Source organism: Poecile atricapillus, chromosome Z, assembly GCF_030490865.1.
Source record: "Poecile atricapillus isolate bPoeAtr1 chromosome Z, bPoeAtr1.hap1, whole genome shotgun sequence".
Lineage (NCBI taxonomy): Eukaryota > Metazoa > Chordata > Aves > Passeriformes > Paridae > Poecile > Poecile atricapillus.
Window position 1 is genome coordinate 69945915 of NC_081289.1, and position 15896 is coordinate 69961810.

The 15896-nt window shown below is 41.8% G+C and overlaps 1 protein-coding gene across 1 annotated transcript in view; it reads right to left on the reverse strand.

Moving 5' to 3' along the window:
* Nucleotides 1–14875, reverse strand: part of RAD23B (RAD23 homolog B, nucleotide excision repair protein) — a 35116-nt gene extending 20241 nt beyond the window's left edge. Inside the window, exons 1-3 of the mRNA XM_058826109.1 lie at nucleotides 14693–14875; nucleotides 2792–2873; nucleotides 239–318 (exon numbers count right to left, since the gene is read on the reverse strand). Coding sequence (XP_058682092.1) covers nucleotides 239–318; nucleotides 2792–2873; nucleotides 14693–14758 — 228 coding nt within the window. The 5' untranslated portion in view covers nucleotides 14759–14875. The remainder of the gene's footprint in view (nucleotides 1–238; nucleotides 319–2791; nucleotides 2874–14692) is intronic.
* Nucleotides 14876–15896: the final 1021 nt, after the last annotated feature.

Here is a 15896-nt window from a genome sequence, read left to right on the forward strand (position 1 = left end):
CATTAGCAATTTTTTTCTTTGATACAAACATTTAGCACAGAGCAGGAGAAAAAATCAGCTTAGGCAAACCAAGACTGTGAAGCAGTATTTTTTATCTATTCATAGAAGCTTTTTACTGTTGACCTGAACTTGCATATGATGAAATCCCACTGGTTTTAAAAATGGCCATATACAATCACTCATCACAAGAAAAAACAGAATTAATTAAGTTTCCTATTCAAAAGAAACAATTACTCACTTTTGTCACCATAACCACAACGAAGTTCTTCTCATCTATCTTGTATTCTTTAAGAGCAGTTTCATCATTAAGGATTTTACCTGGGAAATTAAACAGGCAGAAATCAAGAAGTTATTTAGCAAATCAGTAGATGATCTTGGGATTTCCACATAAAAACATGTTTTATGCAAATTTTTAAACATTAAACAACCCAACAAGAAAAAGTTTGGCCATTATGCTTTGGCAGTAGAGCTACAATTTTCCTCATATGAGTGCAGAGTAGTGGATAGCTTGAGGGCTGCTGCCCTAAGTGCTGAAGAAGCTTTAAAACCATTTAAAACAAAAAGCATTAAATCTGAAAAGATTCACTGGATCCTTAACAAAGACACATGTAATACAGAGGAGAGGTGTTAACACACAAAAAGCTTAGCCAAATATGTCTGTATTGTATTATGCCTGCTTATACAGTAAGGGAAACTCCTTTCTACTTATCTTCCATTTGTTCCTCAGATAAGAGCATCACCTGCAATAACAAGTGTGTGACCTTGCAACTTCAAAAATTTGCAAGACTAAAACATTAGAAAAAGCTAGAATCATTCCAGAACTTGCCATCTTGACGGAAGGATGAAAAACCTAACAGGCAAACCCAGAAACATTTTTTATACTATGACTTTTGATGTTTCATAAGCAGACATGGTACTGTAAAATAGATTTGCAACACTTCTGAAAGAACTTAGGAACACAATAAGCCACATATTTTTTGCCTTTTCTTAGAATAAACTGACTTAGAGGTAGAGCCACAGATCAGAAAATCAGGTCTGTATTTCAGTGAGTTTTATAGCACTGATAGAATTTTCAGGAAGTATTTTACAATTTAAACTGATTAATTTTCTGAAGATGTGCCACAGACTGCTTCTATTTCACAACTTCTCTAGTGGACTGCAACTAGAATGACACATCCTTATCCTGAGGATTGCAAGGAAATAAAGCAACACATACACTTTATGGCACTCAGAACACAAAAGACTGGTTCCACCAGTCCTGCAGGTCAAACATTTAAGGAAGTTATACATGTAGGGCAGTAATAGCAATACCTGTAGCATCTGACTCAGAACCTACATGGGTTTACTAACAGCTTTTTATAGGCACTTTGGGGAAGGCTTTAATGAATGTGTATGTAATATAAAAGATATGCTTTATGGAAGTATATATACAGACATCCTGTCTTCTCAGAGCACACCACACTCAGGGTTTCTAGACCTCACCCAAATGCAGATGTCAACACAATGGATCTGCCTCTCTAATCAAAGTCAGCTGGGGATATCACTTTGCTTTAACAAACCGTGAAAATTCTAAAGCTCATTTCAATAAACGTAAAAATATGATCATATACCCTCGTTTCTCTTGTCCAAGAAAAAGAAAAGAGAGAATCCATCTTTGGATAATATTATATTCTCAGTCTTATTCCCTATATTTCCTACTGCTTGTAGGATTATTCACTACTGCAGATGCATTCTGGCTTCCAAAAACATTCAAGTCATGTCACAGAATCTTATGCAATCTTTTATTTTTGCAATCACAGAAACACAATATTAAGAGTGCCATGCAGTTACACACATTGCACAAACCCTTCTGCCTGGTTCACATTCCTTGGTTATGCATGAGATTTCCACCTTCATGTTCCTGACATGCACTCCCCCACTGAAGCACCAGGGAGATAAAACCTGATATCAGACACAGTCCAGAGGAGCTGTACAAACAGACTCACAACTTCTCTCCCATTAGCATCTCTCCACTGTTAACACTGGCTTTATTCATTACAAGTGAAAAAGACAATACCTGTTACAAAGCAGTACATAACAAAAGTAAAAAGTCCACCAAAGCTTCTTTCAAGCTCAGTTTCAGAGGGGGAACAAAAAAACACTAGAGGGAGTAGTGGAATAGAACCAAAGTTCTGACATGAAGAACAAAAAAATGGATTTCTGTATTTGCACCAGAATGAATAAGGGAAGTAAAATAAAGCTCAAAAAAAGTTAATTTCATGCTTTTAACTGACATTAGCCTGCTTTTTGCTTGTACATAATACACGTTTCTAGTGACAGAGCTTAAAAGTACTGAAAGTACCTTTGTAGAGCAAGGATTTGGTGGTGGGTTTCTTTCGTTAATCCTAAAGAAATAATCTGTTTTTTAATTCTCTGAGGTATATACAGCAATGCTTCAACTATACACAGCATAAACTGAACAAGAAAAGAATTAAGCAGAACAGCAGCTTTGACCTGCTTAAATCCTGAATTCTTATAACAAAAGCTATTTCTTCTTCACCCAGCTTACCCCCAAGACATCCTGTTGTAAGAGCAAAGTTGACAGACAAACATGTATTGAAACCTAAAAAATTCCAATTCAGAATGAAGAGTTCCGTTCAACCTTGAGTTTGTTTTCGCATTTGTGGGGGTTTTTATCCTGCCTGTACTTCAGTTCTTAGAATTCTTAGAAGACTGAACATTCACATCCAAGTCAAACAACAACAATAAAATAAGGCAAGTTCAGATAAGTTACCTTCAGAATATCCATTACCTGCATAAATTAGTTTTTGGCCAGCTACTGGAAAGGCATCTTTCCCCCTTTCTGATTCAATCTTCTCTTTCAGTGCCTTCACCTAAAGCACAAAAACAGTCTTAATGAAAACAAAGTTCACAGTACAAACCTAATTAAGTATACTTTAAGTTTTAAATACTGAAGAGTAGTTTCAATCATGTCTTGATTATGTCAAGTTTATCAGTCTTCTGAGTATGTCACTGTAACCACTTTGCAGAGCAACATGTCCCTTTCACAAACAGTCTCCTGGGCTGAATCAAATTAGGTAATTATTTTTTCCATGAGAAGTTATTAGTATGAGTGTACAACACAGCGAAAAAGTAAATTAAAAATTGTTTTCATCTCTTGACCCATTTGCCCTGTTCTTTCCCGGAATGCAGAAGGTACACCTGCTATAAACAGCTGAAGGTTTTCATCATCATAACCACTTTTCAGGGAATGCCTGGGGTTTTTTTTGCTAAGATCACCATGACATTCAACCTTGAAGCCCCCATATGCAAAGACTTGTGCAAAATGTTCAGAGGCTTATCTTACATAAACACTTTCCAACTCCTCCCCCTCCACCACAATTTCTGGAGCTCCACACAGCAATTCTAAGCCTACACATTTACTTGTTTGCATGGACCACTGATGCATCTTCCACACTTTTACAGCACCAATAGTTCAAGTGGCACTGCTAGCTGTCATATGTAAGAATGCTCCCAGTTCTCCAGAAAGTCTCCATAATCCTGTACTGAGGAGGTAAAGCAAGCTCCTGTAAAAACATTCACATCTGCTGTCCTGTTTTAAGACAAACTGCCTGCACAAACAGTCAATTCTTCTTGCTTTCTTGCAGACTCTCCCTGTATACACAAAACAAAGACAACCAGTCTGTTATGAGCTTATTACTACAAGGTAACATCACCTTCTAAAGGGTTTGTTGGGTGGTTTTTTTTTCCTGAATATTCAAAAAAACCTTTTTCATAAAATTCTGCAAGGATATAGAACACAACATATTGCATCCCTCTATGGAACTAAACAAAAATAGGGAGCCAGGTCTTTTTCCCCAGCAGATGAAGAAAGGATGATTTTGGTATTTTGTATCGTACATGCCATCCCAGCACCTGCCAAATGCTTTGGAATTAATCTCCAACCAGGCAGTTGCTTTCCCACAGCAAAACGAAGAGCAGCTCCCTGCCACCCCTGACTTCTGAGGACAGTCAAATTTGACAGTAATTCGCTGAAAGCATCATCATTCTCATGCACTTACTTTAAGTCCTATCTTTGGACTTAAGTTTATTTTTAAAGCATATTTTCTTGAAAATTAAAAATATAACTTGTTAATTCCTCCCCAATTTTAAGGATTCAAGTCACTCACGTTGCTACTGAACAATCTCCTTCACCACAGAAAAGTCACCAAGGATTTTTTTCCTAAACTTAAATACATATTATACTAATACTTCACATAACTTCATTTAAAGTCCTGCATACACTAGGGCAAATTAATCCCTTGAATCATGGTAAAAGCCTGTTATATTTCCAAATATCTACTTTTTAATACTCTCCTAATTTATTCCTACACTTATGCATTTTTACCAATCACTCAAAGATAATGACTGGAGGCTACTTCTTTTATACCCAGTTACCATGTTTGTCATAGATTTGTAACAAGTATTGCAATGCCACTAACATGTATAATCTATTTTGTGGGAGAAAATAAAAATTTGTTTCATGTCCACTGCATCAATCAAGGCACTAGCTTCAAATATCTACTTTGTCTTCTTCATTTTCTATTGTTTTATTCCAGACAACAGCCTTATTCCCACAAGGAACAAAACCAAGATGTGTTCTCTCAAACATAAATGTTTGAACAGCTAAAAGTCTAGGTCAGGACACACTGAACACACATGTTGATTTATTACACAATAATTGGATCCATGAAAAGGAGTTAAGATATTTACTGTAGGAGGATCCAACAATTAATTTGCCTTTGCTGACCACCTGTGTGTATGATTTCCCCTTATTATTACTGTGCTGTGACTGATGTACTGCAAGTGACCTGAGGCACTGCCTTCTTCCAAAACCTCCCAAAATGTTCCCCCTTCCAAAAGTCTGCAATAAACAGGACTATGCTTTCATCCCTCTGGCAGGTGGCATTCATCTCCAGATGTAGGCAAACTTCCATTTACACCATGGGGCCAAGGCAAACGAAGAAAAAAACCTTCTCTGGGAATCTGTTCCAGTGTTTCACCATCCTCACCGCACAAAATCCCTTGCTTGCAGGGTCTTAACAGGCCTGCTAAAAAGTCTGTCCCCATCTTTCTTATAAGCCCCTATTTGGCACTGGGAGGTTCTCCAAGGTCTCCCCAGCCTGAACAACCCCATCCCTCTCAGGAGAGGTGCTCCACCCTCTGAACATCTCCATGGCCTCCTCTGGACCAGCTCCAACAGGCTCACATCTTCCATGTGCTGAGGACCACCAAGAGCACACAGCCCCATGTTCCACAGGATTACACCTAGGAGAACTAACGTGGCAGCCACAGGCAGTTTCATCCTTGTTGGACATTCAAGTGACAGTGCTTCAGCTGTACAGTCCCCTTCCACAATCCAAAAATCCTCTCTGCATACTAATATTGGCATAATTTTTATTATTGTGGTGGTCTAGGTAAGGACAGAATAAAGAGTTATACTAATTACTATGCAGTAACTGGATCCAAGTGAAGGAGTTTGGCATTTATTGCCTCAGTGAAGTAGCTATCAATGCAAATAACACCATGAGGTTACAGATCCATGGCGGTTCTGAACATAAACTACAAGTTTTTTCCCTAAAGAACAATCTTTGGCTGGAGCTTGCCAATACAGAGGCCACCTTAACTTCTTAATTCTTGGAAAAACTGGAAATCCAGAGGAGAATAGGCAGTTAAAATTTTCAGTGCTGGTCTTTATTCTCTTCCTGTATTCTTGCCACATGCATCAATCAGTTTAAGAACAGATTACATCCTAAACTGGAACGCAAATGAAGAGGATACAATACTTATTTTTCAGAATAAAAAGAAAAGGAATAGATAAGATCAGATACATCAGTTTTAGCAGCAACATTCCAGTGGCATAGAATTTCCTCTTGTAGTTTTAACTGGAGTGACTGAAAGCATAGTGAGGTATACCTTCATAATTCTGCTGAGAGAAGAAAATGCATGATGGTGCAACAACCTGTAGGTCAGACAGTAGTCTGATCCACCTTCATTTAGATTTAAACCATAGATGTTCCATTTTCAAGGAAGAATTAAAAAAATCAAAGAGAGAGAGAGAGAGAGAGAGAAGCCTTCTCAATGCTTTTCAGCTGCATCTTCCAGCTGCTGGTGCAGTGAACTCCTGAAAAAGGCAAGATCCTAAACTTTGTCTCTAGCAAATTAGGTTGCTGAGAACCTAGAGTTCAGCACCACCATTGGTTATTAAGTGAAAATTAATTTTGGGGAAGCACACCCAGCACATTGATCTGTCAAACTGAGAAATCATCCTTAGGTTATGATTTATTTTTCTCATAAATACAGATCCATAAACCAAACCTTCAGGCTTCCTAGCTTTATTCAACCTGATTAGGGTTCAAAATGTATTTCAGTCCTCACCAAATCCCATTTTTCCTCTGCCCTTAATAAAATTTCACAGCACAATAAACAGAGCCTGTACTTCATGGCAATACCTTTAAAAATGAGCATCAATTCATCTACAAACACTTTAGCTTAAAGATTCAGAAACAACACACTTACCAGTCAAGATGACTTTTTTCTGTCCCCTATGAATTCAGACATAAAACTCTCCCTACTACTCAGAAACTGAGCGCAATGTTCTCGAGAATATATGCCATGCAATCTGTTTAATAAAGAACTAGAGCAAATCAACTCCTAACTGAAAAACTGAGGTCTTCCAAAGAAACACCAGTCATCAGCTGTATCCCAGACAGGCATCTAAAAATGGGTTTCATGAAATCACCAGTGCTGAGTTTCGCAGTTGCTCCTTGCAGTCACTTTTTGCCAGCTAAGCCAGCAGGGCACACTGGGTTCCGTCCAGGCAAGCAGCTCCCATGGATCAAACACTCTCCCCTCCTTCCCTCTCACACACCAGTTTTCATTTCTCCTACCTCATATAAATGCTAACACAGAAGAGGCAGAAATCATCAGTTTATTCAAAGCCTCATTTCATAAATCCTAATGAAAATGTGAACAGGGTACTTTCATTGGTTTGAATGGATAATTACACAGGCAAGACAAATTGCTGAATTTCTTGAGATGTTGGGTGAAACTGAATACAAAACTGGTAAGGATCTCTTCTGTAGACATCAAGCCACAAACACATCTTCCACCCCACAATCTTCATCAGGAATCTGATGTACCCACAGACAAGCCTGTCTGCTACTTCTACTAAGAGGCTGCTACAAAGTTTACTCTGATATTGGAAGTCTTCTCCTAGTTTCCTGCCCAAGTTAATTCCCAGACTACTAATACTGATTTTTTTCTTATGTTGATGTTATAATTCAAGCATGAGTAGCCTTCCCACATCCCTTGGTGCTTACTAGCATAAGACATTTACACAATTTCACCAAAACTTGTGAGCTAAGCTAAGCAGTTCTCTTTAGTTTCATGTCAGAGTCACAGTTTTCCACAGGCTCCAGGCATCTCTTTCCAAGGGTAGAAATTCATTGCCCTTGGGAACAGGTGGAGAGCACATTTGAAGCAGAGTAGCATCACTGCTCTCCCTGGACGTTTCAGGATCTGTGATCTTCAGGGCTTCACCTTTTAATGAACCCAACTCCAATCAATCAATGCTGCTCATTCGACTTACCAAAGTCTGACCCTCAAACAGGCAGCCAGGCACTAATGTTAAACTTTGTGTTTGTCAATGTCTTCATGCTTCTGTTCATTTTTACTGCAATTCTAATCAAATGAATTAAAGGACTGTGAAGCGATGCATCCCAAGACTAACTCTGGAAGACCCTCACTACCAACCTACCAAGTGCTGAACTGCTTCTCTTTGAGAATAAATGCTGCACAGAGGGTTTTTTTTCTTTAAATCTACCTTATAATTCTCTGTCACTCTTCATGTTTTTCCATAGAAGGCTAACAGGTTTCTTCCAGACTTTGGGAAAAGTCCTAGTCAGACAAGGACAAAAGCTTTTACTCCAAAGGGCTTTGCTCTTTTCCTCCTCCCTGAGAGAGGGCATCACAGTCTGAAAACTTGTTTAGAATTTAGCTTTGATATTCCTGAGTTTTCTCCTCCCATTGCCCTTGCAAAAATATTTACCACATGTTATACTGCCATATACACACTGCTCAAAGTCAGGCGAGGACAATGAAGCTGTATCAGACAATAAAGCTGCTAATGAAGCAACAAACTGACCAGTGCAACAGGTTTTACTACCCTTAATCAAACTCCATGAGCAGCAACTGATTAATGACAAATATTGTGCCTACTACTGAAAACACACAGAGGATAAGAAACTACTAAGCTCATAAATCAATGCTTTACAGTACTTTTACTGGTAAGAATGCATTTGCTTCCAGCTACTTCTTTCCACAAATTAGAAAAGCAGGCTTTTCTGGCACAAAACTCCATTCACAGTGTTCCCTTATATTATCTTTCTAAACAGGACACTCATATTTAGTCAGAAGGCAATCATGGTGGTTACATGAACAGATCACTGCCCTACTTCAGGCCTCAAAGGCATAACAGATACAGTAATTGGGAAGAACCACAGGAGAGGAAGAGCCTTGTTAATCCAGCCAGGTTTACGAGCTTAATAAGTGCCTGAAAAAAAAACCCAGTTGTACTCAAATAAACAAGGCATCTAGAATTACTCCAGCATTTAAAAACAGACAGGATAAAGCATTCATAAGCTCCTTTATTTACTTGCTGTATTTACTGTTGTTGAAGTTTGCGTACAAAGAAAGAAGCATCCTCTTCTGAAGAAAAATAGTCTGGAATTGTCAAGGTAAAAATCCAAATTTAGCCCTGACATTTACTTTCTCTGCAATTACCTCTACCTTTCTAATTTCCTCCACAAAATTGAGCTCCTCTACACACAAATGAAATTTTTAAGTCTAGTAGTTGTTATGCACTGACCAGATATCAAGAGAAATAATTTCTGATCTCAAAGCTGGCCTCCAGGCCTCCAGACACTTCTGCCCTGCATTTCAAAATTGATCTAAGCCCTGCCAGAAAGAGGAGACACTGAGGCCAGTTTTCTGATGCAAAAAGGTGACTAAAAGAGCTGCATTCATGCAGCTTTGTACTAACTAACACAGGAACACAAATTTCAGCCTAAAGCAGAGCTTTCAGCTATCTGTAGCTTGAAGAAAAGCAGCAAGATGGACATTCCTGCCTCTGAAGCCACAAAGGCTTGTTTTAGGAAGAAAGCTTACAGTCTGAGTGGTGACTCTTGCATGGTCATGTTGATTAGCACAAAAAATCCTCCTGTAGCTTTGGGCAGACAATTTTCACAACAGGCACATTCCCCACAAACCCATTTACAAGTATAAAAGTGACACAGCTATTTGAGTATGAAGAAGACTGACAGGCCACTTTGATCAATTCTAAAAAGACGCTTAAAAAACCCTTTTGCAACACTGCACGCTGACTGGCCAGTTGGAGGGTTGCCTCAAAACACAGGGAAAGACAAAGAGAAGGAGAACCAGAGTCAGTGTGTAGACAACACTCTGTGTGCTCACAGCCACAGCAAGCCCTTCCCTCTCCTTTTCCCGTTCCTTTGGTGCTCCCTGCAGGGCAGCATGCAGAGGACAGTTATCCTTACAGGCTCTAGGTAAGACAGGCTGCACATCACCACATCCTGTGAAATCGAGAGATTTGTTTCACCGAGTCCACTCCACCCACAGGAACCCTGACCAAAGGCACAAACCTTGGCGAGAGAAAACATTGCCAGGGGGCTCTAACTTTACACCCCCCTATCTCACACCTAAAGATATCCTTTTCTGTGTTTCAGGAATTAAAAAAAAAATATATTTTCGAAAGGTTTGTCAGCAAAAACAGCCATTTATGCACAAGGGCAGCAATGGGACTCCAGACAGTAGCTGGATTATCTGCTCATATCAATTCTTTTTAATTAAATGTACTCTCCACTTTCACCAACCTTCAAAGGGAACACCTTCCAGCCTGTTGTTATCCATATCAAGGACAGATACCTTTGTTTTCCAGTCATACCTGCAAAACAGACCTTAATATATATAGAACCATCCTTAAGTGTGTACAATCTCTAGATATATTCATTAATACCACTTAGATATATTTATATGTGTACAATCTCTATATTTAACTACTCAGTGTACTGGCCACCTTGGGAATGGTGGCCCAAGACAGTTTAGATTTTGAGGAATACAGCATATAATACTGCCAAATTATTAAAAGTACAAAGCTAACTTTTATTTGCTGACAGCTAAATTGGATAAGAACATTCTCTATAAAATAGTTGAAAAATTATGGGCACAGCCATGGCATTTGAAAAATGGACAACATATAAAAACATATTCCAATATGAATAAAATAATTTTAGTTGTATTAAGTAATTTATGCTGTCTTATCCTTTCCTTTTTTCATTTTTTAAAAAAAATATGTCATTCTACCCGAATTTCTTTGGAAATTATATTTAAAACACTCACTAGAATGTCAGGAAAATATTCCTGAACATGTGAAAACCTAGCCTTCTTCAGCCAAGAATCAGAACTACTTCCTTGCTTGAAAATCCTAATTCTAACCAGGAAACAGAAAAGGACTACACACCAAAGAAAAGCAGTAGCAAAAAGCCTCTAGAGACTCAACTAAACAAATGTGAATTGTAACAGACTGTAAATCCAAAAATGCTACAGTCTATGAAGAAAGCATGAAAACAATGAAAAACAAATGTAGCTACTCTATTCTTACTCTAGTTATCTCTGAAGTTACAATTTTGCAGAGTCATATATCAAACCACAAGTAGCAAGTGCAAGCCCTTAAAATTCACACCTCCTCTGCCTCTGCAAGCACACACACCCCCCCAATAACAATAAAATCCTAAAGAGAGGCAAGAACAACAAAACAATCCTCCAGAAGCAGAGAAAAATACTTATTGTACAACCCAAAGAGCAATTATAGAAAAATGCCAAGACCTGAAGCAGAAAAACATCTTTAACCTAGAAGGGTATTTCTGGATTTTGAACTGAGCACTTTTCCTCTAACCACTAAAATGATAAACTCTCAGGGAAATACAAAAAACAATCCTATTACCCACAACTGCTGCAGGATTAATCTGCACTGAAGCACATGTAGGAAGGAGGTTATCAAGAGTACATTCATACTCACAAGTTACAAGCCCTGGAGTCAGCTCGCACCATTTCACTCATCAATAGTCTCTGATTCTTCCAGAACTGTTACAAAATCAATTATTCTGACACAGCAACATTAGCATCCAGAAATCTCCATAAACACATTTAAATAAAGCACACACATACTATGGACACACCAGAACACAGCAGAAGCTCAAACTTCCACAACTAAGTGTTCTGCTGACATGGTGTTAAACAAGCTGGCTTTTCCTGGGTGTTCAAGTGCTGTGGTGGAACAGTGAAATGTGAAAGCCCATATTATGTGACATAGAGACTGCAGCCGAAAGACTGCTGACATCCTGAATATTCCCTGCACTTCTCTGCATTTTGACAACCAGGTTTTTGGGCTAACAGCACAGGGGGAGCTGAAAACAAAACAGGACAGACTTAACTTTTGCCCAGTGTTTCACTTTCAGAGTTAAGAACGTTTGTTGAAGACTTTTAAAACCCTGCTTAGCATCTAGATAGTGATAACTACAACAGAAATGCTACATTTAGAAGCTTACAGTGTCAGCACTGTCACTTCAGACAAGAGATGTGGCTACACAGGCCTGCATCAGTGTCAGACAGCGCTTGTTATTCCTTCCTAACACAATGTTTCACGTATTTACTTTCTCACAGAGAGCCAACAAAAAGAAGCAGCAGCTTGTGCAGATTGATACATGCTTTCATTTACCCTGGTTAAATCTGAGCGCTCAAGCCCTGCGTGGCCCCGCTCAGAACACCAGAAAGGCCACAATAGGTATATGCACCCCTGTGTGGAGCTTGATGGGTGCATCACAATACCGAAGGAAAAACAGCCAGGCTTGCGAAAATTTCATTTGATAATGGGCTTTCCCCAATAATAGTGCCCGAGGCTAAATCTTTTCATCTTCTTTAGTCAGAGTACCTGACAGTCTTCACCCAGTGCTTTGTCAAGCAAGATAGCTTCAAGTGTAGTTTTTATTCACTCAAAATACTCAGTTGGCTAATGTTTTAAAACTAGAGTCACACTACTGAAGGAAAGTTTAAAACTCAACTGTGTGATTTAATAGGAAAAAACCCCCCGAGTTGCTTGTGCAAAAAGCTAAGTAGCAGAGCTAATTAGTTATGAGGATGTGTGTTGCTTCAAATTCTCACTGGGGGTTGGTTTAAACATTCTTATCAACAACAGCTCTCAGCTACAAGCATTAAATATTGTCAGAATGCTACTTTGCACAGTAACATCAAGTCTCTCCAGATTAACTTGCTACTGAGAGTAAGGGGAGAAAAGGAGCATGAAAGCAATTTTATAGAAACAGAACCCAACTTTGGATCAACAGGTTTCCTGTGCCTATCACAACTACGTGATTTTTGGCCTTGTCACAGCACAGGGCAGAAATCCAAGTAAACAAGCCTACCTCTGAGAAACACACACATGGTCCAAAGACTAAAAGTAATGTTTCCCAAACTATATGAAACACATTTCAAGATCTCAGGAAATTAATCTAAGAAACCAGCGCAGTTAGCTAAAATTCGTGTATTCAAAAAAAATCTGACTGAGGACTTGAAAGCACACACTTGTGAGGCACTTCCTCAACATAGCATATTTCAAATCGTTTTCTGATTTTAAGACTCAGTTTGTAACTGAAGGCTCAAAGCTGAACTTCTCTTTATTAAGTCAATATGATTTTTAATACTTCCAAGAGTAAGTTCTTCATAATTTTCTAAGAAGTGTGCCACAGAAATTTAAACAGGTTCTTCACCTCTACAGCTAATAAGATCAGGTCTTTATCCTGCTGTTTTTAAAACAAAGTTCTCCTCAAATTCTACCTGATCTCCTTTGTCTTACCACCCATTCCTGGCCAAAACCTGAAGTTATGCTCATGAGGAGCATTTTAATTTTGAGCTACTGTAGCAGCTACATTTATAAACAGAGGGTGCAGTCTCATTTCCCACAACCCAACTTGCAGTCATTGCATTCTGCTGTCTCATAAACTGGTGAGGGCTTTGACTGGTAACGTTCCTTCGGTCCTCTCCTTGAATTTACTTCCCAGGATTTTACTGAATGCAGAGAGCAAGAGAGGGAAAAAAAAAAAAAAGAGAGTTTTCTCAGTAACAGTAAAGACTTATGTTTTAAGTATTTCTAGGTTTCTGACCCATGTTTCTTCTAGGCATTTGACATGTCTCTCAGTCACAATGATAACCCAAGTGAGCTCTTAGTCCAACTTACAACTGTCATCCTTTATTTTCCTTAAGATGGAAGAGGATAAACCAACAGACTTTATAAGAGCAGATACAATGTTCCATAGTTTCTAGAGCTTCACTGCCCACCTGCCACAGGAAAGGCTGCTGGAAAGGGAAGCTGCCAGCCTCCCCAGATCTTTCAAACCAAGGCCACAAGTGTGTATGGCCTTGGCTATCAGATCGACCATCCCTGCTCAGGAAAGTGACAAGGCAACTTCCAACCCTGCCAACTCACTTAAGGCCCTTCTCATCTCAGAATGCTGCATTTCCCTGAGGATTTTCCAGCGGGCTCCCGTGTGCCAGAAGAAAACATCCACCTGGAAGCAAAACATGTCTCCTCACTCGCAGCATCATTACACACATCCAAAGGCACAGGGGAGGGGGAACGAGACTGCTATGAACCCCATCACACACGCCAACACCAGCTCCACAGAGGTCAGCAGAGTCTCTCCTGCACTCCCTCCCCTTCTAAGTGCAGACTGATTAATCACTGCAGCTCGCCCCGTGAGGCCAAACAATAAACCCTCCTCGCACTCTCCCACCTCCACAGCACACACCTGCCCGGGCACATAGCGATGCACCTGGGAGCAAACACCAGCCCCTCTCCAGGTCATGCTCCTGCCCTAGCAGAAAAGCTCCACAACTCCCCCAGCGTTTCCCTTGCGGGAATCCATAGAAGGATGGGAAGGACCACCACGTTTTCCTCCTGCTGCACTCCCAGCCCCACCCCGGGAGAGAGACAGTCTCACCATATCCCCTCTCCCAGTGCTCCCATTATAAACCAGCAGGGATCTGTGCCCCACTGACTGCTAACCCACGGCACCCCGGCCCCCCGAAAGGAAAAACTTTCCTTTCCTATAGCGCTCCTCTCCTTCCCACGACTACGTGAGATATTTAGCCCCTCTCCCACCTCCCGGGCTATTTCCCCTTTCCACCTCGGAGCTATTCCCCCTCCCACCTCCGGGGCGTTCTCCTCAAAAACAAGGGGGGAAAAGTCCTTCCGCCGAAGGTTTGGCCACGGCAGCCTTACCTTCGGCGATAGGAAGTCACTCTTACCCACCAGCATCCCGAGGAAAAGGGGTCCCTCATCACCCCCGGCTGAGCTCACCCCCTCCCCCCGGCCCCCAATCCCCCAAAATCATCCCGGGAGGACACCGCATCACCCCCGTGCCCCAATCCCCTCCCTGAATCTCCGGCCACCTTCACCAGAGGGGTCCGTCCCTCCCTTCCCCAGGGGGCGAGGGCACAGATCCCCGCATCCCTCTCCACGGCCGCGTCCCGGGGGTGGGGGAGGCGGGATGGGGAGGGAGCCCGGGAATGGCCGCACCGTCTCCTCGGGGTCGATGTCGATGCGGAAGGTTTGCTGCTGCAGCGTCTTCAGCGTGATCTGCATGGCGGCGGTTACGTGCCGCGCTCCGGCCGCCCTCGTCCCTTTCCCGGGAAGAGGTGGCGGGGAAGAGGCCGGGAAAGGGAGGAGGAGGAGGGAGGCGGTGTCGGGCTCGGCGGGAGGGGGGGACGCGCATGCGCGGCCTGAGGCGCCCGGCAAGGCGCAGGCGCGGGAAGTCCTGAGGGCGGGGAGAGCGGGAGGAGGGGCGCGGGCAGAGACCCAGAAATACAAATATCTGTATATCTAAATATGTATATATCGAGAGAGAGAGAGAGAGAGAGAGAGAGAACGGAGCGGTTGACGGGGAAAAGGTCTCTGAGGCTATCCGGCCTGTGCGCGGACAGCACCGTGTCAAGGAGGCCGAGGCATTGAATGACGCGTCCAGTCTTTCCTTGAACACCTCCGGGGCAGTGACTCTGCAGCCTCCCCGGCATCCCATTCCAATGCCCAGCCACCCTTTCTGGGAAGAAATTCTTCCTAATATCCAATCTAAATCTCCCCTGGCCCAGCCTGAGGCCGTTCCCTCTCCTCCTGTTCCTGTTCCTGGGAGCAGAGCCCAAACCCCCCCGGCTGTCCCCTCCTGGCAGGGACTTGTGCAGAGCCACAAGGGCCCCCTGAGCCTCCTTTTCTCCAGGCTCAGCCCCTTTCCCAGCTCCCTCAGCCCCTCCTGGGGCTCCAGCCCCTTCCCAGCTCCGTTCCCTTCTCTGGGCACGCTGCAGCCCCTCAATGTCCTTCTTAAAATGTCACAGACACACTACTTGTAAGTTCATTAGTGCACGCATGGGTTAATGCACCTAAGTTCTGCCAGTGCTGGTGTCACAGAATATAAAAGACCGTCTAGTTCCAGCCCCTCTGCCATGGGCAGGGACACCTCCCACTAAACCAGGTTGCTCAAGGTTGCCTTATCCAACCTGTCCTTGAACACTGCCAGGGTTGGGGCATCCACAACTATGGATGTTAACTGTGAAGCAGGGAGCACGGTGCCTGTGGAATAGCAGGTCGAATAACTTTCTCAGTCTTGCCTGAGAAAGTGGCCTGGGAAATCAAAAGGAGGAATTAAAACAATCCTCAGAGATAGAGAACAGCCTTGCAGGTGCTGTTTGTTTGTTCCTTGTTTTCTTGCAGGAGAAGGTCGAGGGGTGGT